The 26,334-nt window shown below is 40.3% G+C and overlaps 1 protein-coding gene and 1 long non-coding RNA gene across 2 annotated transcripts in view; one reads left to right on the top strand and one right to left on the bottom strand.

Annotated features, from left to right (window-relative positions):
* The window catches only part of LOC108290729, a 17,320-nt gene extending 808 nt beyond the window's left edge, over positions 1-16,512 (bottom strand). The window contains exons 1-3 of the long non-coding RNA XR_001819689.2: positions 16,410-16,512; positions 2,389-2,458; positions 292-405 (exon numbers count right to left, since the gene is read on the bottom strand). This is a non-coding gene — a long non-coding RNA (uncharacterized LOC108290729). The remainder of the gene's footprint in view (positions 1-291; positions 406-2,388; positions 2,459-16,409) is intronic.
* Positions 16,513-16,530: 18 nt separating this feature from the next.
* Positions 16,531-26,334, top strand: part of TMEM135 (transmembrane protein 135) — a 250,550-nt gene continuing 240,746 nt past the window's right edge. Inside the window, exon 1 of the mRNA XM_017510614.2 lies at positions 16,531-16,870. Coding sequence (XP_017366103.1) covers positions 16,730-16,870 — 141 coding nt within the window. The 5' untranslated portion in view covers positions 16,531-16,729. The remainder of the gene's footprint in view (positions 16,871-26,334) is intronic.

Genomic DNA, 26,334 nt, shown 5'->3' with positions numbered 1-26,334 from the left:
TTTTTTTCAGATGGAGTCTGGCTCTGTCACCCAGTGCAGTGGAGCAATCTTGGGTCACTGCAACCTCTGCTTCCCAGGTTCAAGCGATTCTGCTGCCTCAGCCTCCTGAGAAGGTGAGACTACAGGTATGCACTGCTATGCTGGCTAATATTTTGTAGTTTTAGTAGAGACAGGGTTTCACCGTATTGGCCGGGCTGATCTCGAATTCCTGACCTTGGATGATCCACCTGCCTCGGCCTCCCAAAGTGCTAGGTTTTCAGGCATGAGCCATAGCAGCTGGCCTCTTCTTACCTTTTTCTGTTGCTGTTTGTTTTCAAAACCCCTTCTAAATGCATTGTCTTCTTGTGTTATCAATTCTCATCAGCTTCTAATCATCAATCACTTTATGGTAAAGATATAAAACATCTAAATAAAAATAATTTTTAAATTCAATTATACTTTCCCATTTTACAAAAAAAGTGTTATACACCATGTGTGCCTTCTGTGATTGGTACTGGGATAGAACTTGGATTTTGTCTTTACCTGGAATGCAGAGATGATTATTGAAATGCAGGCTCCAGGGAGCTCCTAGTCCAGTGGAAATGATAGATAGCAGATATTGCCAAGTACATGTTCAGAGATGTCTGAAACTGCCTTTCTTTCTCATTGGTGTGTGGGAGACTGTTGTATTCCCTTATTAAGTATGGCATTTAGGCAGAAAACTTCAATTGGAAGTAAAACCCCCTGATTTCTGAAGAGAAGTCAGAGGGTAGCTCCTGCCTGCCTTCCCAGCTAATTGCCTTCTATTACGATGGTGAGGGGGTACAGGTCAGGGAAAGGAGAGAGGTAACTAAACATGAGGATGAAGCAGAGGGGCAGACAATGCCAGGAAGTAAAGAAATGGAAGCAGTGTAATTAAAAGAGGCAGTTGGGTGATGCTTGTTGGCAGGACTAAGCAGAATGGCTGAGGGTCCAGGCTCTGGAATCAAAATGCTTAGGTTCATATCCAGCTCCTTTACCTGTGACGTCTTTGACTCTAGACAGTCCTCTTGATCATGAGTGTCCCTGTTTTTCTCATCTGTTAAATCGGGGTCATAAATTATCATCTTCATAGGATTGTTGTGAGAATTAAATGAGATAATAGATATAGAACAGACAGAACCTGGGACACAGTAAATGCTTAATAAATACTGGCCCACCTTATGTTGGTGGAAGATGCCTAGGGTGATGCTTGTTTTCTTGGGCATAGTTAACCATGTAAGGCTGCCTGCTGGGAGGACCTGTGTGACTCAGCCACTTGAGGGACACAGACAACAAGCTGCTTGTATGGCTCTTTGCCTTTCACCTCCAAGAGAGCAGGAGAGTTGCTTGCCTTGCTTCTTGCTCTACCCACAGCAGCTAGAATAGTGTCACTCACTGTGTAGATAGTTAGTAGATAGTCATTGAATTAATGATATATGAATGCATACTTAGAATGTGTTTTAAGGCTTTATTCACCAGGAAAACTCCTACTATTTCTTCAAGGCATAATTCAAACTCTTTGGACTCCTCTGGTCTAATCCTCCAGAACTCCAAAATAGTTAGGCACTTCTGCCTCTGCCTTTATTTACTCATGTATCTTACATTATACTTCTATTTTAATTTCCATATATATCTTCCCTATTAGACAGGAGAAATCACAGAGGCATGGACTGTCTTTTAACCTTTGGCACAAGGATGCTTGCAAGGGATTAAACATAAGTTTTGTCTCCTCTGCTTTGGGAAGCTTTGGGCTTGAATTACTGAGACACAAAAGCTAATTGCCTCTCAGGAGGTGATAGATGGGAATCCTGGAATTTGGAGTTTGAGATTCATGGCAAACTTTCTAAATCCTATTGCCAAGGGAGGACCCTTTGTGTCTAAGGGTCAACAGAAAACTGCTGCCAGGAGAGGTGGCCCTGGAGACCACCTAGATAGTCACTTTAGCTGAGGGCATGAAAGGGCCTTTTGTCTGTGAGATGTATGAATATAGCAGTTCTGTATTTTCACAGTTGAAATGGAAAGTGGACTGGCCTCTGGTTTTTCAGTCTGTGAGATGCTAACACTTCAGCCAGTCTGAGTGAAGGTGGATTGATGGTGGAGATTGAAGGGGAATGGTTTTATGTGATGCGAAGGACTGAGCACTAAATGCTGTAGGCTGGGAGATCCAGCAAGGGACATTCTCTGTTGATCATGGCATCAAAAGAATGGAGTCTCTCATGAAGACACCTTCCATCAAAATACCACTCTAGATGGTGCAATAAACTGGGTCAGCAGCAGTGTCTGACAGTGAGCTGCTACAGGGCCTGGCTGACAGTGGAAGGCCAACTTTCAACAGCACACCATGAGGCATGCAGAAATAGTAGTGGGTGCTTGGATATGAGAACTTACCTTAACTTGAAGCAAAAGTCAATGGACCTCTCATTTGGAATGTGTACACACTCCAGGGTTCTCAGAAGATCTAGAAGAAGGGAAAGGGGTCCCAAGAAAGAGACAACAGTTTCCCCAGAAACCTGACATGAGGAGACTCAAGTCATTTTTCATCTAAATAGGAAAATTGAATATGCTGTCATAATTCTACCTTGATCATTGAGGAGTTGACACCAGCTACACGTCAGTGGATATACTTTGGTTTCTATCATACTGCTTGGCACATGATGGGGTTCATTACATGATTATAGCACTAACAAATGGATAAATGGAATGTGAATATAAAATAATAAGACTTCCACAGATTCAGCTGGGAAGCCATTTTTTTTTTTTTTATTCTGCAAACTCATGTTAAATAGGTTACTAAGTGGTGAAACCCTGTCACTACTAAAAATACAAAACATTAGCTGGGCATGGTGGTGCGTGCCTGTAATCCCAGCTACTCAGGAGGTTGAGGCAGGAGAATTGCCTGAACCCAGGAGGCAGAGGTTGCGGTGAGCCGAGATTGCGCCATTGCACTCCAGCCTGGGTAACAGGAGCAAAACTCCATCTCAGAAAAAAAAAAAAGCTTACTAACATACAAAGATTGTGTTTATGGTGTGCTCCATATACACATAGCCAGTCTACCTGGATGCACCAGACTGTGATTAAAGATGAGGTCAGATTTACCTTGTAATGTCCAAATTGCTGTGGCTCAAACTTTGATCTCATCTAATGACAGAAAGTCCTGTCTTTTATGAGGCTTCTCTCCACAAGTAGGTCTTTTCACCTTCTATGTTCCACAAACCCATACTGTCCTAACCACCCCGATGGTGGCAGATTGCTCATCGTAGCTCCACCACTGTCACCCCTCATCTCCCACAACCCCAGGACTGATGCCACTGCAGCCATGCTGGCCTCAGGGAGAGAAAGGCTTTGCTTCCCTTTACTGGATGACATGGGGGTAGACATAGACCCTTTAATTTCCCACAGCATGACGAACACCAAACTGCAAAATGCTTAGGGATATGAGAAAGGAATTATTAAACTGACAAACAAAAATGCCTACTAATTCTGAATGTTCTAAGAGTCCACAAGCCAGAGCATAGGCTGCTTTGGGCTCTTAGAATGGCAGTCCCCAACCGTTTTAGTATCAGGGACCAGTTTTGAAGAAGACAGTTTTTCCATGAATGGTAGTGGGAGATGGTTTTGGGATGAAACTGTTCCACCTCAGATTATCAGGCATTAGTTAGATTCTCATAAGGGTCACACAACCTAGATCCCTCTCACGCACAGTTCACAGTGGGCTCCATGCTCCTATGCTGCTGCTGATCTGACAGGTGGTGGAGCTCAGGAGGTAATGCTTACTTGCCTGCCACTTACCTCCTGCTGTATGGCCCAGTTCCTAACAGGCCACGAATTGCTACTGATCTGTAGCCCAGGTGTTGGGGACCTCTGTCTTGTGAGTGCCTCCCTGTTCTCAAGATTGGGCCTTCTGGCAAGGTTTGTTTATCTTTTCCCTTTAGGGACAACCTCCAGCAATCTGCTCTGCTGAAAGTCCAGGCCCCAATGTCCAGGAACCCAAGAGAAGGCCACATTTCTCCCTCTGTCTCTTGGGTCTCAGGCCTGCCTCCCCTGTCCTCTTTTCCTGTTTACTTCCTGTGGGTAAACTCCAGCCCTTCCCCTTCGTGGGGTTAGGCATCTTCCTATGGCCTCTGTGACATCATCATATAAAAGTAAAATATCCAGTGGGACATGTGAATATTAATGTGTATGAGAGAATAGCAGGCTAGTCTTTTAGCATTAAACCTAGTCTAGTCCCATTTTTTTTACAACATTTTATCCAGCATGAACTCAAAATCAGAACCACAGTTTCTCTGCAGTCCTAAAGTCTTCTCTCCCAGTCTCCGGTGAGAAGCTGTTTAAACGAGAAGCATGAGCATTTCTATTTTAATAAACAATACCATACAGGCTAGGGTAGTCTACACCCACACTTTAAAGGAAGTATTTCTCCAAAGGCATAGTAAACTGCTGATATGTAGCTTTGCCCATAACAAAGACAATATTTGTATTATTAGGCAGAAAAGCTTAGTTCTCTAGAGATATAGCTGTCAAAATCCCATTCCTGAAAAGGGTCTGGCTTAATATAAGCATATCTAACCTTGTCCATTTAGATAATTATCCCCAAACTAAGGATTAATCTGCCTCAACATGAATGAAAATTTCCACCTGCTGCAAAAACTACTTGAAGATCTGAGATTACAACATTAAGCCACCATCCCCACTCTAGCCTTCACAGATCTCAGGACCATTTTTCATCAGGGCTCTGGTTTCAAGTATTGTGTGACTGCCTCCCCGCAGTGGTCTCTGCTTTTCTTTTTTTTTTTTTTTTTTGTCCCTCTACAGATAACATTCTTTGGCTTACTCATAATTTCCCCTTCCTCGTAAGTTCAGTTTTCACACATTTCTCCAAGCCTCCTTCTAATTTGTGTTTATGTTTGTATGTGTGTGTTTTTTTTTTTTTTTTTTTTTTTTTTTTTTTTTTTGAGACGGAGTTTCGCTCTTGTTACCCAGGCTGGAATGCAATGGAGCTATCTCAGCTCACTNTGAGTAGCTGGGATTACAGGCATGTGCCACCATGCCCAGCTGATTTTTTGTATTTTTAGTAGAGACGGGGTTTCACCATGTTGACCAGGATGGTCTCGATAAAGGTATCATTCACAAAGGGGAATCTAGCCCTAAGAAGAGAGCAGAAGGGAAACTGCTGCCTCCTTCCAGGGGACATGGCCTTTTCCCTTTTCCATGGCCACATAAATATGGAACTAATTTTGATTTCTTTTTCTTGAAACTTAGATACCTGGCTTGTCAACAGTAATTCAAAAATAATTTTATAAAGGTTTAAGAATTAGAGTTAGTCAAATAGTGAAATTGAGATTCTTTAGAGATTCAATTTTTGTAATCCTAAGTCATACACAACTAAATGAATTTAGAGGTATGGATTCTAATGGGTTTAGGTTGTAGAGACTTAGATACATTGAAACAAAAGGTGAGTTTTCTCAATCAGTTTCTGAATAGACTTTAAGGTTTTATAATGAGCAACAGCTGGCAAGTGCTTACATGTCTATTTCCATTTATTTTGGCCAGTAGCCCAAACAATGAAAATAGACTTTTTCCAATCATAGACTTAAACATCATCAATGGGGAATGCCATTTTAAATTTAAAAACACAACTAGGTATGCAGTATTCAGAAATCAGTCAAAGAACTTTCTATTTTCTTGCCTTCAGTTCTATTCATTCAAGTATTTAATGCCTATCACGTACCAGGCATTGTGCTAGGTCCTGAAGTAGATAGCAATACAGATAAGCAAAGCTGCCATGCCCTTACCCCCTGGTTGGGGAATGGAGGTGAGTGGGGGTGACAGAATACACCGTTAACTAAAATATTAAAATAAAAAACCTGTTCTCAGTTGATAACAGAGGGGCAGGCCATGTTCAGAAAAGACAATTAGCTCTACCCAAAAGGCTTCATAGAGAAGTTGCATTTCAGTTGGAAATAGAAGGTAAATAGAAGGTCACCAAAAGAAGGGGAGAGAAATTAAGTATTTGTTTGTTGTTTATCTTTGTTACTGGACTGACTATAAGTTCTGTGTGGGTAGGGACTGGATCTTGCTCAATGTTGTATATGGCTCCTCTTTTGATTTGGACTATGACTTTCATGGGATTATTATGACAGGATGTACAGTTACCCAGCACATGTTCCTCTTCCATCTCCTATTGCTCAGGCTGTAGTGCCCTCAAAATGCCACTGTGTATCAGGAAACACCTCAAGAAGAGGCAAAAGTGGCTTCAATTCTAAGAGTGAATAGTGGGGATCTTCCAAGTCTGGTAAGTTGAAATGAGATGGTCTTCAGGCCGTTAAGAAGGAATTGACCCAAATAAAACCAAAGGTGGATTCTCTCCTGGAAAACCTGGAAAAAACTGAAAAGGAAGAGAGCAAACAAGCAGTAGAGTTGAAGAATAATTCAGAAGAGGAGTACAGCAGCAGTTCCGTGAAGAGAGATGAGACTAATGTGAAGATGGAGTCTGAGGGGGGTGCAGATGATGCTCCTGAAAGGGGAACCTATTAGATGATGATGGCGTTGAAGATCGGGTGGGGATGAACAGCTGGAGTTGATCAAGGATGATGAAAAAGAGGCTGAGGAAGGAGAAGATGACAGACAGCGCCAATGGTGAGGTTGACTCTTAAGCACATGGTGGGGTTTAGAAGTCTTATGCCATTGTTTATTTATCTAGGTGCTTGTCTAAGACCAAAATTTTCACCAGATTCTCTCCCCTAGTAACTTCAGGACATGCTCAGTGTTCTCCCAATCCTTGTCCTTGTTATGTTTGTTAATTCATACTGCCTGTGCCTAGTCCATTTTTCACTTCCTTTGATGCTCCCAGTAGTTTTGTTAAGTGTTACTGTGTAATTTTTGCTTTTAATTTTGAAACCTCTTTATAACTTAACAATAAAAAGGATGTATGGGTTTTGTCAACTATCCCCAAAATAATCTTTTTTTATGCAGGGAGTATAGTTCTTTTTATTCATATGTAAGTTCAGTAGATATTTCCCTAATTGCAAAGACAATCTGAATTAGTTGAGTAGCTCCTGAAAGCAGCTTTGAGTTAGAAATATGTGTGTTACATCCCCATATAAGTGTGCTGTGTGGGGCAGTTCAACACGAATGTAACCATGTATTTTTATGAATGAGAGTTGTCATGTCAAATGTATCCTTCAGAATAATAATTAGTGCTATAGTCTTATTATTTGTTTTTTAAAGTTGATACTGTGGGTTATTTTTGTGAACAGCCTGATGTTTGGGACGCTTTTTCCTCAAAATAAAGAAATTCTTATTAAGCCAGGAATTTGGAGGAAAAAAATTCACTCAAAACCATAAAATTACATGGAAATTGAATAACCTGCTCCTGAATGACTTTTGGGTAAATAATGAAATTAAAGCCAAAGTCAAGAAGTTCTTTGAAACTAATGAGAACAAAGATACAACATAGTAGAATCTCTGGGACACAGCTAAAGCAATGTTAAGAGAGAAATTTATAGCACTATATGCCCACATCAAAAAGTTAAGCAGATCTCATCTTAACAACCTAACATCACAACTCAAAGAACTAGGGAACTAAAAATAAACAAATCCCAAAACTAGCAGAAGACAAGAAATAACCAAAATCAGAGCTGAACTGAAGGAGATTGAGACTCGAAAAAGCATTCAAAAACAATAAATCCAGGAGTTGGTTTTTTGAAAAAAATTAATATAGATTGCTAGCTAGACTAATGAAGAAAAGAGAGAAGATTAATGAGATACAAACAACCATCAGAGAATGTTATGAACACCTCTGAGGGAAATTTTACTTGAATTCTTTTTTTTGAGATGGAGTTTCGCTCCTGTTGCCCAGGCTGGAGTGCAGTGGTGTGATCTCAGCTCACTGCAACCTCTGCCTCCTGGGTTTAAGCGATTCTCCTGCCTTAGCCTCCCAAGTAGCTGGGATTACAGGTGAGTACTACTACACCAGGCTAATTTTTTATGTTTAGTACAGATGGGGTTTCACCATCTTGACCAGGCTGGTCTCAAACTCCCGACCTCGGTTGATCCACCTACCTTGGCCTCCCAAAGTGCTGGGATTACAGGTGTGAGCCACTGTACCAGGCCTGTAATTCTATAGATAACAAAATTGTCATTAGTTTGAGGTAGAATGAGGGCAAAATAATGATACATTCAGAACAATTAACACTCATTACCTGAAAATAAACTCTAACAAAATGAAAATTTCTCTAGAAGGAAGTATTGGAATGTAAAAATAATGCATACTAGTTGGGAAAAAATTAAATAATGTATTAGAATATATATATATATATATAAAGTAAAATGTGAAAGGGCTCTGCCTATTCCTTTATTTGTTGTATATTCTCCTACACCTTTTTCTATGACTATGTAAACATACACACACACACACACACATACTATCTTTTATTCTTTAAACAATGAGCTTACTCTATATAGAATACTTTGTGTTCTTTTCCCCCTTATTCCCTATGGAATATCATGAATATTCTTCAGTATTAGCATGTGCAGATCTACCTTGCCCTTTTTGCTATCTGCATTCCATGATATAAATATATCACAAGTTTATACATGTCCATTTAGCATGAATGTTTAGATTATTTTAAATAGTTTTTGCTCTTATAAACAAAGCATGGCTAAGTTTTTTGTTAGTATTTCTGTAGGATAGAGGCCTAGAAATATAATTGTTGGGTCACAGGATATTTACATTTAAAATGCTCATAGGGCCAGGTACAGAGGCTCACTCCTGTAACCCCAGCCCTTTGGGAGGTTGATGCAGGAGGATTGCTTTAGCCCAGGAGTTTGAGACCAGCCTGAGCAAGATGGGGAGACCTCCATCTCTGCAAAAAAACAAAAAAAAGCAAAATGTTTGTAGATCCTGCCAGAATGACTTCTAAAAATATTGCTCATTTATAGTCAGACTAAAAGTATATGGAATGTAGTATTTTAAGAAAGAAAATCTTCTAACATGAGAATATGCACAAAATACAGAGAATCTGGTTGATAATATTTTTAAAAAGATAGAAAATATGCATTATTTTGAGTGCATATAACACATGGCTCTGTCTGTCAGACCATGTGGAAAATATATTTCCAAAAGGGATTACAAAGTAATCCAAAGAGATTTAGTAAGCAAGGAAGTCTTCAACTATTATTATGTCTTATTCTATTAAAAGCAGATCATCAAATAAATTCTTGCACATTAGTTTGTCTTTTTTTTTTTTTTTTTGACTCTTGTTTTGTCACCCAGGCTGGAGTGCAGTGGTGCCATCTTGGCTCACTGCAACCTCCACTACCCGGGTTCAAGCGATTCTCCTGCCACCACCTTGAGTAGCTGGGATGACAGGCCTGTGCCACCATGCCTCACTAATTTTTGTATTTTTAGTAGAGACAGGGTTTCACCATGATGGCCAGGCTGGTCTCGAACTCCTGACCTCATAATCCACCCGCTTCTGCCTCCCAAAGTGCTGGGATTACAGGTGTAAGCCACTGCGCCCAGTTCAGTTTGTCTTTTACAAAGTAATCTTAATAAGGAAAACCTCTGCCTTTGGACTTAATTCTAACTATAATAGGATACTGACTTGTACCACGAAAGTGACAAGATCCTTAGTAAAAAGTATCTGCACCATTTTAAAATTTGTACTGTGCAAGAATATGACTGATGAGCATGTTTAGACATGTACTTAAGGGAAAGCATATTGAAAATTTTAGAGAGAGAAAAAATATTGGACCCATTATTTGAGACTTCAAATAAGAATGTTACTGTAGAGGTTTACCTATGTAAGTGTATTTTGAAACTGCATTTTACTAATCTAATAAATGTTTGAGTGTGCCTGTATCGTAGATCCTGGGCTAGGCACTAAAGGTACTGCATTAATTTTGGAGGAAGTCGCAGCTTTGAGGAATTTAATATGTTTGATATGATCAGTTCTCTGAATTACTTTCAGCAAAAATGTGTCTCCGTTTTGCAAATGGGAAAATGGGACTATCAGTTGCAAAAGGCAAACAATGGCATTTATTTTAAAAGATTATATTGATAACCTATTATGAGCACCATCTGTCACACAAAGAAATACAAGAGATGGTCCCTGACTTCAAAGTACTTGCAGTTGTTTTAAGTATTTGAGTTTCAAAACTGTAATATATATATATATATATATATATATATATATACTTTTTAAAAAGCAGTAGAACCTTCATGAAGTAAAATAAAATGCTGGTGCTGCATGTCATGCAGGGATTTTCAAAGGAATTGTGAAAAGTTAGAAAAAGAGGCACCTCACCATCAAAAAGAGGCACAGAGCATAGCAATAAGAACACTGAGGATATAGCAAATCCCAGAATGAATAATTGAGAGTCACAATGTGGTCAGCAAATAAGACATTGTTCCTATGTTTGGCAGAGGATTCTGATAAGGAAAGGAGTAAGTAAGCTCTGTGCTTAGGGACAAATGATAACATCTGAGTGAACGGTACTGTCTATCAAAAATAATCATTTATTCTAAAGGACATAATTAAGGATAATTGAAAGCCAAGGTGGTTGAGAAGAAAATAAGAATGTCTCTATTTTCCATGAATTCAAGTGTTCAGGCTCAAGTAAATTACATCAAGTATGTGTGGTAGAACTAAAGTTAATTGGCAGCAACTGTGGAATTGTGACCCTTATGGATAGTTTTGTGTGCTCATAGGTAGTTCGAGAGGAGAGATAGCTTCAGGTTAGGCTATGAACATCCTAATTTTTTGTTTGTTTTGAGATGTCGCCCAGGCTGGAGTGCAATGATGCAATCTTGGCTCACTGCAACCTCTGCCTCCTGGGTTCAATCTATTCTCCTGCTTCAGCCTCCCCTCTCTACCCCCCAGTAGCTGGGATTATAGGTGCACACCACCTTGAGTAAAGACAAATTAAAAAATTCATCAAGCTGTACACTTGAATTCTGTGCATGCTGCTATGCACAATAACTAAAAATTATGCACACATAAAAAATTAAAGAAGTGGCTGGGCATGGTGGCTTACGCCTGTAATCCCAACACTTTGGGAAGCTGAGGTGGGTGGATCACCTGAGGTCAGGAGTTCAAGACCAGCCTGGCCAACATGGTGAAACCCCATTTCTACTAAATAAAATATAAAAATTAGCCGGGTGTGGTGGAAGGCACCTGTAATCCCAGCTACATGGGAGGGTGAGGCAGGAGAATAGCTTGAACTTGGGAGGTGGAGGTTGCAGTGAGCTGAGATTGTGCCAGTGCACTCCAGCCTGGGTGACAGAGTGAGACTCTGTCTCAAAAGAAAAAAAAAAAAAGACCACTGAAGGCCTAATGCAGATGGAAGACGCTTTATTCTTGAATCACTACTTGCAGGGAAGTTGCCTTGCCCTGAAAAATTGGCCAGTCTGCTTTGGAGTTTGTGTAAACACAAAGGAAATCTTTCTGATTTTAAATTCTCTGAGATTTAGAGTCTATGTGGTATCTCAGCATAGCCTAACCATTCTTGGCTAATACAGAATTCATCACCTACTAACAACCAGCGTCAAAAGCCTGGTTTTGGCAGCATACCAGAGAGGCTCTTTCTTTCTCAGGCGAAGTGATATAAAACAAGCTTACAAATGAGTGTATAAATCAAGATGCCAATTTATTAAATAACAATAGAAAATAAAAACCTCTCATACAAACTGGGATATCTGTTACCATGATAATATATAACCATTCTTTCTCTCAAGACAGACCTGCATGGGAAGCCAAACCATAAGAGAAGTTTATTTTATTCTCAGAAAACAAAAAACAAAAAACAAACAGTTGGATGAACCAATTGTTTAATGACATTTGTCCAGGAGCAGATATGCATCCCATTTCATAGTTAATTCCTGAGGTCTCTGGGCTGCAGTTCTTACTCCTACGCATGCACCTGAATTGCCTCAGTGGCTCCTCCTTTTTTTTTTACTCCTAATCCTATCAGTACACTTGTCTTCTATGATATTGCATAAGTCTACTGTTTTTAGAGAAATGTGGCTGGCCTCTAAAGCATTCCTTGGATACATCTACTCTCATCTATTACATGATGATTTTGTTTTTCCTCGCAAAGAATGATCATAAATCTTTTACTTTTAAATTCTGTGGTTGGAGTGGTAGGGGTTCGAAGTGGAGAGGATGGTGTCCTTAGCTATAGCTTCTAAGTACTGATAACATCATCAAACTAATATAGACACTGAGGATTCTAGACAGTGTATGTACCTGAATATTTTGTGAGGCCATTTGAGAGTATTTTGTGCATCTTTGTACAGTCTTTGAAGGGAGGAAATTGTTATAAAAGGCTGGAGAAAAAGGGATGCCTGTTATGTAGTGACAGAAAGTTTGGCAACACTGTTGCATGCTGAAATGCAGAAAATAGGAAATACATCTAACAAACTGGCGTATTTGGTTAAGGAAATTTCCACACAGACTGTTGAAAGTGCCAACTGACTAAAAAAAAAAAAACCACACACACACACAAAAACAAATGTGGGATAAGATGTAGAGAGGTGAGATATAAAAGGAATGATTCCATTTTTAAGCAGAATTTAGAGAAAATATACAGAGTCTATGAACTTTGGATTCAAAAATAAAACTGCTTTTTACTCCCTGCCTTTCCAGATGGTAAAAGGTTCTGCATTTAAGGCATTGCCTTAAGGGGAAGGTAAAATCCAGAGTGTGGCTGTTTAGATTTTTTGTAAAGACTGTACAAAGATTTAAAGCCGTTTTATCTAGACCATTTCAGCTAGACAAAAGCCCTTCTAAGTGTATAAGGGCATTTTCCATCAGCTTTCTGACTCTCAGCCCAAGATGGGAAGCGTTTGTCTCAAAGAGGCTTTTCTTCTGATGGAGTGGATTATAATTTGATATATATGAAGTCCCCAAAATCTTAAAGAGAATTGTATTGGTGGACACACTGCCTACTTGGACTGAAAGGGAATATGCATCTTTTAATACTACGGATTTGAATATTAAAATTTATATTTACATCTTAGAAACTCAATATTTTAAATAAATGACGTAAGGAAAAATCTGAAGTTATGATGCAACAAAAATTAGTAGAAAATCAGAATCATGGCTGGGCTTGGTGGCTCATGCCTGTAATCCCAGCACTTTGGGAGGCCAAGGTGGGCGCATAATGTAAGGTAGGGAGTTCGAGACCAGCCTGGCCTACATGGTGAAACCGTGTCTCTACCAAAAATACAAAAATAAGCTGGGTGTGGTGGTAGACGCCTGTAATCCCAGCTAGTTGGGAGGCTGAGGCAGAAGAATTGCTTGAGCCAGGTAGGTGGAGGTTGCAGTGAGCTGAGATCGTGCCGTTGCACTCCAGCCTGGGTGACAGAGCAAGACTCTGTCTCAGAAAAAAAAAGGAAATAAGAATTATATGTAGCTATACTGAAAAGCTTGGTTATTGAATGTTGCTGGAATCAAGAGCTACTACAGTATCGTATTTTGAGTGAGCCATACTTTGTCATTGTGCTTTTGCCTGATAAGTATTTCTACAATGACTGACTGTATATAGATCTGAACAAGTTTAGTGTTGTTAAATCCTCCGCATTAGATCTTTTTTTTTTTTGGAAATGGAGATTCAATCTTGCTGCCCAGGCTGGAGCGCAGTGGCGCGATCTCAGCTCACTGCAATCTCTGCCTCCCAGGTTCAAGTGATTCTCCTGCCTCAGCCTCTGGAGTAGCTGGGATTATAGGCGTCTGCCACCATGACTGGCTACTTTTCATATTTTTAGTAGAGATGGAGTTTCACCATATTGGCCACGCTGGTTTTGAACTCATGACCTCGGGTGATCTACCAAGCTCGACCTCCCAAAGTGCTGGGATTGCAGATGTCAGCCACTGTGCCCAGCCCATATTAATTGTTTGGTGAATAAGATGCTATTTGTATAGGATTGTACATCCTAACATGATAATTTTTTGTTAATAATTTGCTAGTATATTTTAATACTTGTTAAGAATTTTTTGGTTGAAATGTAATGCATTTAATTTTCCCATTTAAAACTAAGTTCCTATTTAGCATTTTTTGGTGGAAGGATAATAGATTTTCAGGAATGGAGTATTGAATAAAAATAAGCCTGCACTGCTATTTCTGTAATTTTTTGGACAAGTTTATGCTGTGTTTTTGATCCTCTTAGTTTCTGAATTGGAGATTTGAAAAAAATTGTGATTATCTTGTTCCTATTCTACCATTGCATATTGGATGTGTTAAGGGGGGTGTTAACTTTAACATGAGATCTGCATCTGGTACTGAGAAATATTCTGGACTTTGGCTAGGATTCAGCAACTGCATGGGATTTTAGGTTGTCTCCCTTGAAAACGGGAGGGTATGTCTATCTGTAGAAAGAATGATGTGCTCAGATATTTGGGTAGCCAGAGACATAGGACTATAGCAGACACTGCTAGTTGCCCCTCATCTCCTCAAATCTGTTTTTTTTTTCTTCCCATTTTGCTCAGTAATAAAACCTTAGATGTTAGCTGGGCATTTGTCCAATTAATTAAAAAATATTGTATTCCCCAGCCTCCCTTGCAATGAAGTGTGTCCATGTGATTAAGCTTTGTCCAAAGAATGTAAGTCGAAGTAGTTTGTATGGATCTTCTGGGAAGTTTTCTTTTCTTTTCTTTTTCTTTTGAGACAGAGTCTTGCTCTGTTGCCCAGGCTGGAGTGCAGTGGCCCTGTCTCGGCTCGCGGGTTCAAGGGATTCTCTTGCCTCAGCCTCCCAAGTAGCTGAGACTGCAGGCACCCACCACCATGCCCATCTAATTTTTGTATTTTTAGTAGAGATGGGGTTTCACCACATTGGCAAGGCTGGTCTCAAACTCTTGACCTTGTGATCCACCTGCCCCAGCCTCCCAAAGTACTGGGATTACAGGTGTGAGCCACTGCAGCCCAGACCAGAGAAGTTTTCTTAAAGAAAGGAAGTATGCCCTTCTCTTCCCCACCCGCTCCCACCCTTTTTCTTTCTGAGACAGAGTCTCTCTCTGTTATCCAGGCTGGAGTGTAGTGGCGTGATCTTGGCCAACTGCAACCTTCGCTTTCTGAGTTCAAGCGATTCTCCTGCATCAGCCCCAGAGTAGCTAGGTTTACAGGTGCCTATCACCACTTTCGGCTAATTTTTGTATTTTTAGTAGAGACAGGGTTTCCCCATGTTGGCCAGGCTGGTCTCAAGCCCCTGACCGCAAGGGATCCACCCACCTCAGCCTCTCAAAGTGCTGGGATTTCAGGTATGAGCCACAGCGCCTGGCCTCTCTTCCCTTTTTGCTGGTCTTCCTGGCTAGCATATTGATATCATGCTAGGTGATGGAGTTATTTTATAAGTTAGGATGGAAATCACAGGTAGCAGTTGGCATAGCAACCTGTCAGAAAGAAGCTGGGATTCCTAATCGTTATGGAGCCACCACTTTATCCTCGGATTGTCTACCTTTACCTGAGAGAAAGAAACTTTTATCTTTTTGCCATTGTTGTTTTGGGCTTTTCAAATGAATATTCCTCTTTTATTTTCTTCTAACAACTATACCTATCTGATGTTACCTTGTTCAGTTTTCTTATTTTCTGTCTTCTCCCTGTGCAGAGCTAGTTTCAAGAAAATAAATACCTTTCTGTCTTGTTTCTGTCTGTTTCTTTAGCACAGTGCCTGGAAAATAGTAATGACTCAGTAAATATTTCTAGATGAATGAATGAAGACTAGAAGATTAGCATGAAATTCTTCTAAAGGTAGTTCGTTTCTGCTTTAAGACACTATGGAGTTTAGAATTCCAAAGAAACTGGTAGGTTGTTATACCAGAGGAAATTGACAGAGGGGTTATATGACTCAGGCAACACACGACCCTTGTCATGCTAATTGTTGGTCAAGCCTAGCCAGGTCTACAGTGTGTGCTATTTGGTTGATAAGCACCTATCAAGGATGCTGTGGACAGGATTGCAACGTGACGTAGAGTTCGGACAGCATGACCTATTATTGCCCTTCCCCACACGGTCGGGGTATGAACATAGCTGAGATTTTTCAAGCCTTCCCAGGTACCACATAGCTTGGAAAGCCCAGCAACTGGGTGCAATTCAGTTGCAACTAGCAGGTAGCAAGTAGCAGGCAGCCCTAGCTGTTTATTACCTAGGACTCTCGGGAAGGCGAGCTGGCAGTGCTGGGGAGGACGTTTCTCCCAGGCATTCCTCTGGCAACCCTCTTCCTCCACCAGGTCTCAACAAAGACATTTAATCCCTTTCTTCCACTATCCTCCCTTCTACTTGGCTTGGTTTTGGAAGCTGAAGTACAATTTGACCCAAGCCACCTCCTACTGCACTCCTGCCAGAGGCGGCGCGTCCCCGAGCTCCTCTCCCTCGCGTATGGCCAGCGCTCGGTGGGCGAACCCTCCGCTCACCTCCCGGCACCGCGTTCTGAGCGACATCGCGCGCCGCCGCCGCCGCGGGAGCGCGTCCCAGCGGAGGCCCTCTTGCGGGAGCGCGCACGCGCCGTCTCTCCCCGCCTCCCCGGTGCGCGTCCCGCCCCCTTGAACAGCGATACGCCGAGTGCTCAACATCCGAGGACTTTGGCCCGGAGTAACCCCGCTCTCGTGACCTTTCCCCTCCATTCGGCATCTCCGGCTGCCGGCGGGGACAGAGGCTGGCAGCTGGGCTCTCGCGCCCCTTCCTGCAGGGCGCAGGCTCTCCCCCTCCCGGCTCCTCCGCGCTGTTCCTCGTCATGGCGGCCATCAGCAAGTCCATCCCTCATAACTGCTATGAGATCGGCCACACTTGGCACCCTTCCTGCTGCGTCTCCTTCCTGCAGATCACTGGGGGCGCCCTGGAGGAGTCCCTGAAGATCTATGCCCCTCTGTACTTGGTGAGACCCGTCAGCCCTCCCGCAGGGAGAGTTTAGTGTTGGAGGATGGGCCGCGGGCTGCAGTTGGTGCTCCCGAGGGGCTCTGGGGGACTTGCCTTGTGTCGGGCTTTCTTTTGGAGGGGTCGGAGTGTTTTGGGGGCGACCGGGGTATAGGGAGTCGCAAGGGGAGGATATCCCAGTTCTTGCACGGGAGAAGGAGGAGGGGAATTAGAGGTTGAGCTGTCATCTGAATGCCTGTTGCTAGGAAGAGGATAGGCTCCCAACTTTTAGGATTAAGTTTAGGACACTTAAAAACGTGAATTCAAAGACCACGGTTATTTTCCTCTGGCCTGCCTTGTGATGGAGAGGTATTTGTAGGTCAGTGAGGCTATGAGAAGACCTGCAATTGTCCATCATCTGATTTCCCCTGTTTTATTTTGCCTTTTTTTTTTTTTTAATGAAGAAGGCATATTTGACCCTAAATCCCTGTGACCTCAGATCTTGACTCAGTTTTGAGATGACAGGACTGTGATTTGGGGGTTTTGCAAGCATTTTTGCAAGTTCACAGAACGGACTCTTGGGATGAGATTGTTTGTGGTGATTTAAAGGGTGATGCCAGTCTTTGAGTCAGTGAACTTGGTTAGGACATCTGACTTTGTGTCACCTAGTTCCTTCTGTTACACAACTTTATATATAGGTCAATTAATGGGGAATATTTGGCAATATATATGTAACACTGAGGACTATTAAAAATGTTCTTAAATGTTCTCGTCAAAATCTTTTTTCAATAACCTTATCCTTGATATTAAAGGTTTATTATTAATTGGGCCATTGAAGTGCATTGTCTCATTTTCTTACCTTACAGAGTTTGTGCCCTAAGAAGACAGAGATCATATTTTTGTATGTCTTCTAAAAGTTTCAATATTTAGCAGGTGATCAATTATTATTTCTCATTGAAGTAATTTAGGTTTATACCCTAATGTCCCTGAAAGTGTGTCATGACTGTATCTGTAATACTACTTGAAAAGTCGGATTATTTATTTCAGAGATAACACAGGAGGTGATACGTTGTCTGTGGTTGCAGACACCCATTTCATTTTTACTGTGTGGACTGATGTTTCTCAAATGTTAATGTGTGTTAGGAATCCCCTGAGGATTATGTTAAAATGGGAGTTCTAATTCATTAGGTCCTGGTGGGGCCTGAGCCTCTGCTTTCCTAACAAACTCCCAAGTAATGCTGATAGTGGGGGCTGCACTTTGAATAATAAAGATCTAGAGTAGAGGCTAATAATTATTATTGGAGCTAGATTTTTTTTTTTTTTTTTTTAAGTTAGAGTCTTGCTTTGTCACCCAGGCTGCAGTACAGTGGCACCATCTTGGCTCACTGCAACCTCCATCCCCCAGGTTCAAGCAATTCTCCTGTCTCAGCCTCCCTAGTAGCTGGGATTATAGGCATGCACTACCCTGCTTGGTTAATTTTTGTATTTTTAATAGAGATGTGCTTTTGCCATGTTGACCAGGCTGGTCTTGAACTCCTGGCCTCAAGTGATCCACCCACCTTGACCTCCCAATGTGCTGGGATTACAAGCTTGAGCCACCTGCCCGGCCTTTAGTTGTCCTTTTTTTATGTGCTGTGGAATGTAAGCTCTTCAAGAGCTTGGATTCTGTCTGCCTTGCAGATTGGTAATTCCTGACTAGAATGGTATTGGACGTATAATAGGTGTTCAGAAAATTGTGTTTATACTCCAAAGCATTGTAATACAGAAATCGACCTTTGGCATAACTTTAAGGATTGAATTTTCTTCCTACCTAAACCTTAAAAGGACATCTTTTTATTTGGAGTAATTGTGATTCTTACCATAAGTGTTGATATTGCCTCACTCTACCCCCAACAAAAAGGTACCAGTAGAATAACATTGTTTCTTTTTTACATGGATCTTCTAAAATAATGATTTTACATATTCTACATATACTTTCAGAAACTTTTTTAAACCTGTGTTTGTGTATTTTTTTTTACTAATGTTTCTCCTGTGAATATTAAAAAAAGTAAAAGCGGAACCTTCAGCCATTTCTTTAAGAAGAACATGGGATTTAAATATGAAGTTTACTAAACAAAAGTCATATGCAGCAGGTTTTTATTTTTTCTAGAGAATTGATAGAATATTTTCTTAATCCTTTCAATTTATCAAATGATAAATACTAATAGCAAAAAAAAAAATTATTATGACCAGCTTATGCTATTTTGGAGTGTAACCGTATCCATGTATATCTTTCAGTTTTTTTAATCTCTTTTTCTCTGACCTCGTCCCTATCCTCCCTACCAACTCCCTACCTTCTCCACAACTTTAGGCTAATTGAACCATTTAAAATCTAAAAGAATAACAACCACAAAATCTATCTGAGACTGATGCTACAAACTAAGATAAAATATATTTGTAGTATGATGCTATATAAATAGGAAATATTCTATAATTTTTTCCTTTAATTTTATGTATTTATTTTACAAATACATAAAGGCTAGTGAAATTATTCAAAGCATAACTTAAAAATGAGTAAATAAATAGTTCCAAATTATCTGTTTTTAAATTTATTTTTCTTTTTACTTCTTTTATTTTCATATACTCCTGTCCTTTAAACTTCTACTATTCAGGATTATTCCTGAACAATAAATTTAATGGGATCAGAAAAGAATTGACAAGAGGCTGGGTGCGGTGGCTCATGCCTGTAATCCCAGCACTTCAGGAGGCCGAGGCGGGCGGATCACAAGGTCAGGAGATTGAGACCATCCTGGCCAACATGGTGAAACCTGTCTCTACTACAAGTACAAAAATTAGCTGGGTGTGGTGGCGCGCACCTCTTATCCCAGCTACTCAGGAGGCTGAGGCAGGAGAATTGCTTGAACCCAGGAGGCGGAGGTTGCAGTGAGCCGAGATTGCGCCATTGCACTCCAGTCTGGCGACGGAGCGANTTTAAGATAGAGTCTTGCTCTGTTGCCCAGACTGGAGTGCAGTGGTGTGATCTTCTCTCACTGTAACCTCCACCTCCCGGGTTCAAGCAGTTGTCCTGCCTCAGCCCCGCAAGTAGCTGAAATTACAGGTGCGAGCCACTATGCCCAGCTAATTGTTTTGTATTTTTAGTAGAGATGGGGTTTCACCATGTTGGCCAGGCTGGTTTCGAACTCCTGGCCTCAAGTAACCTGCCCACCTCTGCCTCCCAAAGTGCTGGGATTACAAGCCTGAGCCACCGCACCTGGCCTGGAGCTGGAAATTTTTTTATCGATTTTCTTTCACAAAGATTCATGTTTATCTGCTTTTCCACATTCATTGTGGCCAGTCTATTTTTTTTGGAGACAGAGTCTTGTTGCATTGGCATTCAGGCTGGAGTGTAGTGACACACTCACAGCTCACTGTATAAGGCTCAGATTTGTAAAAATTAAAACATCTACAAACATTGAACTCTGGATATACAACTATACAAAAGATTGTTCCTGTCCTCAGAGGATTATGATATAGGTGGGGAGAGAGTTTATGCTATCTACTTCTCCCTCGGAAAATCCATAGCACTTTTCATTCATTTATTCATTCACTTAACAAATATTTGTTGAATGCCTAATACTTGTTACATCTATAGCCTATATAATTTATGGATTATATTCTATGATAGGGAAGCTCAGGGTAGCAACAGGAATGTAGGTTCTCCTACTCCAACAAGGTGGGTTGGAGGGGTGTTTAGGAAAAAGAGTTGTGTTTTACTCTTATATCTCCAACCGGATTAAGTACTTATTGAGGGTAAATTTTCCATCTCATGTGGCCTTGTACCCTTTCATCTGTGTATTTGAAACTTTGGGTTGCTACTCATCGGTAGTTGTGAAATAAAATTAGTGGGAACTGAATAGCATTTTATTTTATATTAAGTGAAATGGAAGAATATAGAAAATGTTAGAGCACATTGCACATACTAAGGATAAGCATTGTTTCGTGACAGTTTTCTTTCAGTTATCCATGTAGGTGTGGGTGGGGCTACTGGGAGCATATAGCTGTTCTCTGTAAGTATTGGATAGTTGATTAAATGTATACCCCCATGTACTAAGATGCAAGGTGGGTGTGGTGGAAAGAAGTTGGACTTTAAAAAGGGATTAGGTCAGGCCTGGTGGCTCATGCCTGTAATCCCGAAACAGAGGCCAATGTGGGTGGATCACCTGAAGTCAGGAGTTCAAGACTAGCCAGCCTGATCAACATGGTGAAACCCTATCCCTACTAAAAATGCAAAATTAGCCGGGTGTGGTGGCACATGCCTGTAATCCCAGCTACTTGGGAAGGTGAGGCAGGAGAATTGCTTGAAACTGGGAAGCAGAGGTTATAGTGAGCTAAGATTACAAGATTGCACTCCAGCCTGGGCAACAATAAAAAAAGTCCATATAAAAAAAAAAAAAAAAAAGGCAAGGGGCATCAGGGATATCAGGATTTGAATCTCAGCTCTATCAATTACCAGCTATTTGATTTTGTATATGTTACTTTATCTTTCTTTTTGAGAATTAGATGAAACAATGCATTGATGTATCACATATTTTCTAGTTTATCATAGGTTTTGAATAGTTAGGCATATTCTTCTTCCTCCCTTCTCCAGTGGCACTTAAAAGTGAAGTTCATGGAAGATGGGTAGGGAAGGCTCCCCGAAGTAAGTGGCCCTTGACTTGTGCCTTGAGGATAAGGCTGTACAGACATTCATTCATGCAGTAGGTATTTATAGAGTACCTATTCTTAATGGAGAGGAGGGAGGATACTGTAAATTGAGGCAGGTTTTGTAAGAGAAGCAATGCACACATTGTCTGTAACAGAAGGTTTGCGTACAGGAGTTGTGAGCAATAACAACTTATACTTATTATGTCCTTAGTCCTTTATGTATTTTACCTTTTTTTTATCCTTATATAACTCCATCTTAGTATCCCCGTTTTATAGATAAGACAACTGAAGGTTAGAGACATTGAGTGAGTCACAAGATTTAGAGTTACTAAGGAAAAAGACAGGATTCAGTTCTTGTATGTTTTTTTTTTTTTTGACTGATAAAGTCAGACTGAAGGACAGGCTAAAGGAACTACTGAGGGTTTATTTTTGGGTGTGTGTGCTATTGAGGTTTCTTTTGAGCATAGGGGTTACAAGTACAAAATGATGCTTTCACATGGCTAAATCTAGTAGCACTGGGAAGACTGGAGAGGAAAAATTTTTGAGAAGTTGATGCAGTAGATTCACTAAGTGGTGGAAAGAGTCAGAACTCCTGTGGAATCTCACTCTGCAATTTACTATCAATGTGATCTTCAGAAAAATTACTGAATCACATGGAGCTTCAGTCCCCTTGCTTTGCAGAAGATGATTGTACCCATTTTTTAAGAGCTGTTGGGAGGAGTTAAATAGGATAATAGTCATTAATTATGATCTCTGTCTCTTCCTGTTAAAACAGTTGTTTGTATTTAGACTAGCATAGTACCTCATTAAGTGCTTAATACATGTCTAAATGATTGAAGGTATGAATGCATGAACTCATGAATAGTGCAGGAGTGAAGAGATATTTGGCAGGTCTGCCAGACAAAATGAAAGCGCAGTTCTAGAGGGATATCCCAGGCAGAATGAGCAGGACTTAGAGGCTAAGGATATTGGGGCAGGTTGAGGACTTGTTTATACTTCTAGATTGTCAAGTCAGATTGTTGCAGCTGCCATTATTGCTAGAAATGGAGAAGTTCCAAAGACAAGCTTGTGTAGGGTCCAACGGAGAACTTTCCCCTTGACCCTCTGAAGGTTCACCAAAAATCACTGACAGGAGGCAGATTGATTAATAGGAGAAAAGGCATGTACAAATTTATTTAACATATATACATGGGAGCCTTCAGAATGAAGACCCCAAAATACAGGGGAAATGATCTGTTTTTATGCTTATGTTTAACAGAGAATAGGCAGCTATGTAGAAATGTGATTGGACATTAAAGATCTAATGCTGATAGACTTGATTGAGCAAGGAAGGCCTGTCTGTCTAGATTCTTCTTGGCCTCTCTGAGCATGCATTCCTTTCTCCTGGGGCAGGACCCTCTCTGGAATGGGGGCTTATGACCTACAGTCAAACAGAGTAGGTCAGATAGTTTCTTTATGGCCAGTTTTTACATGGAAAAGGAAAGGGAAAGTTGGTATATTTTAAGATTTTATGGCTGGCTTTGGGGAAAATGGATTCTGGTTTTTATGACCTGCCTTGGGGAAGATTCTAGTTTCTAGGGCTAGTTCAGGGGAGAATGGGCCTAGGAGACAGAAGAGCAGAAGATCAGAGAAAAATTTCTGCTTCTAAGGCTGTTTCTGAGGAATTCATTTTGGAGTATTGTATTCTGAGCCCCAACATGAAGGAAGATTTTTATACAGAGTATTTTCTGGAGCCTGTAAAAATGGTCTCGTATATCTGCTTTTCATCTGAAACATTATCATGTGTGTTGTACTAAACTGATTTCTTCATATCATATTTACTTTCTTGTTCTATGCATCTGCCCTCTTGCTTCTTTTAATCTTGATATCTACAATTGTTCTTAGTATTCACCTTCTACTGTTTAAACCATTTCAAAATATACATGTATGATTCCTTTCATTATAATAGTGAATCTTTGTTTTAACAATTTGTAAAGAACATCAACTCTCACTCATCAATTATTTCTGTAGTTTTTTTAAAAAAACAGATTCTTACATGTTTTATAGTATATGGTAACAATGTATGAATGTACCAAAAATATATTTTAGGAATTTATATATTTTATTTATGTATTTATCTATTTATTTATTTATTCTGAGATGGAGTTTCACTTTGGTTGCCCAGGCTGAAGTGCAATGGTGTGACCTTGGCTCACTGCAACCTCCGCCTCCTGGGTTCAAGCAATTCTTCTGCCTTAGCCTCCCGAGTAGCTGGGATTATAGGCGTGTGCTACCACACCCAGCTAATTTCGTATTTTTTACTAGAGATGGGGCTTCTCCATGTTGGTCAGGCTGATCTCGAACTCCCGACCGCAGGTGATCTGCCCACCTCAGCCTTCCAAAGTGCTGGGATTACAGACTTGAACCACTGCTCTCGGACATTTTATTTCTTGAATGTTAATTATTGCCATATATTCTAAATAGGTGGTACCCCTTGCCACACATACATACACACGAAACAGTTATTAAACTGTTTAAGCCCTAGACTACCACTAAGATTAAGGAAAGCATAATGCCCTTGTTTTTGTGCCAAATTTAGAATATACAGTGGTCCACTTGGGAGTATGGATTCTATGCTATTAAGATTCTTGGGTACCTTCCCTAAGAAGGAAAATTTGTTCGCTAACCTCAGATGGTTCTAAGACTAAGACCTTTCTTTTCCTAGGTGGTTTTCTTCAGAACCTCTAGGTTAAGGTACTGGCATTTACCTTTAGCTGAGTCCTAAGTAGAATCTTTTGCATGTTTGGGAAGGAATGACTTAAACACCAGTTTATTTGTTGACCTTTAGATGTTTAGGCCCTTCAGTGGATGAACATATTTACTCAATATTTACTCCCTTTGAACCATATAATCTAAGAAATCTATTGGGTTACAAAGGATCAGTTAATCATTTCTAGGCTCTGAATAAACATTTAAGCCAGAGTTGGAATTCCTAGGAATAAAAAACGATTTATGGACAGTCTCATTGGTTGTTAAATGCTTGAAAACCACTGGTTGAAGAAATCAGTTCAGTGTTACAGACTGAGTGTTTAAAGGCAGTGAGTGCTTTAGCAGGATTTCTGGAGACTACAAGACCAGCAATGAGAGTATAAAAAGTTGTTGGTAATAGGCATTTGTTTTTATTTTTGGCTTAAAAACAAAATAAGAAGAAGAAACCCTGAGATCATTAAAGAATGCAAACTACTGAGAATATCTGTTTGGATTGTCTGAGATTTGGAGACCATGGAATTGTAAATCTCTGCGTAATCCCCCTTTGATTTTTGCTAGAGACCTAGTTTGTGGGGTTGTAAATAAGGGACTGACTTTATCTTTCTATTCAATAACTGAATGATTTTTTCATAATTTGTTATTATCCCTTTGGAGATACAAGTCATTCGGTCTTTTTTTCTTATAAGTGAACAGTTGAACGATGGATTTTCCTGTTTAGTAATGTGACATTTTGAGTTTGTTGAAGTTGTTTTTATTTGTGACTTCTTGTTATTCTTCAGCTGCTCTCTGTTGAGTACAAATTGCAGTTTCTAGCATATCACTTCCAGTTGAGAGGTGAGGACTTAATATTGCAGTAAACACTTTCTCAACTCACTGTTTCCTGTAGCAGCTAACTCTAAGTAGAGCAGGCCAAATCTGGTTTACCATTATTTGCCTCTTAGTTGTGGTAGATCAGGGATAAAAATGCGTATTGGTAGAAAGAGATCCACCTGGAGGAATGAGGGAGTCAATTCCATACTAATAATTCCTCTGGTAACAGATTTTCCATCAGATTGCTTTCATATCCAACTCATTAGTTGGTTTTATTGTCATACAGATTAGTTTGACTAATCAGGCCTTTTATTCATGTTTTAAAAAACTATATATGCCTGAGCTTTTTGACTCTTAAAAACTTTCTTTCAGTTGTACAGGAGAGCTCTGGAAAAAACAAAACGAACTTTCTTTTGGTTATTTGCCAATAAATATTGATGAAATATATGATGAAGGGGAGACTGTGAGATTTGATGAGGTTAAGTAATATCTGAACCTAGACTATTGGTATTGGAATATTTGTCCCGTTTGTTTACCAAGTATTTACTGAGTCTGCTATTCGCAAGGTGCTGTTATGGCAGCTGTGTGCTATGTGGTATGGTGAGGAATAAAATGAATGAGACATACCTCTTACATTGAGTTTATAGTTTAGGAGGGGAGATTAGGCACATATACTCCTAGAATACAAATTCATTGAGATAAATGCCATAAGGTACAGATAAAATAAAACTAAAAGTTGCCAACAGGGATGGTATGCTTGGAATTGTTTTATAAAGCGTAATCTGACAGTGGCATATGGAACTGTTAGATTAACAGTGTAACTCAGGCCGGGCATGGTCGCTTATGCCTGTAATCCCAGCACTTTGGGAACTGAGGCCAGAGGATCACTTGAGGTCAGGAGTTCAAGACCAACCTGGTCAACATGCTGAAATCCCTCCCTTATTAAAAATACAAAAAACTAGCCAGCGTATTGGTGGGTATTTGTAATCCCAGCTACTTGGGAGACTGAGGTAGGATAATTGCTTGAACCCTAGAGGCAGAAGTTATACCTGGGAGGCAGAGGTTGCAATGAGCTGAGATCTTGGCTCTCCATCCTGGACAACAGAGACTGTGTCTCTAAAAACAAACAAACAAACAAGCAACAATAACAACAAAAACCAGTAACTCAGATGTAAAGATGTAAGGTAGAAGAATCAAACAAAGCCGTAAGATTTTAAGCCTTGCTTATTGGGATATGTAGAAGGT

This window comes from Cebus imitator, unplaced genomic scaffold (genome assembly GCF_001604975.1).
Source record: "Cebus imitator isolate Cc_AM_T3 unplaced genomic scaffold, Cebus_imitator-1.0 Scaffold442, whole genome shotgun sequence".
NCBI classification, from domain to species: domain Eukaryota; kingdom Metazoa; phylum Chordata; class Mammalia; order Primates; family Cebidae; genus Cebus; species Cebus imitator.
Note: the sequence above shows the minus strand (reverse complement) of the source record. Positions and strands in the feature narration are given on the sequence as shown.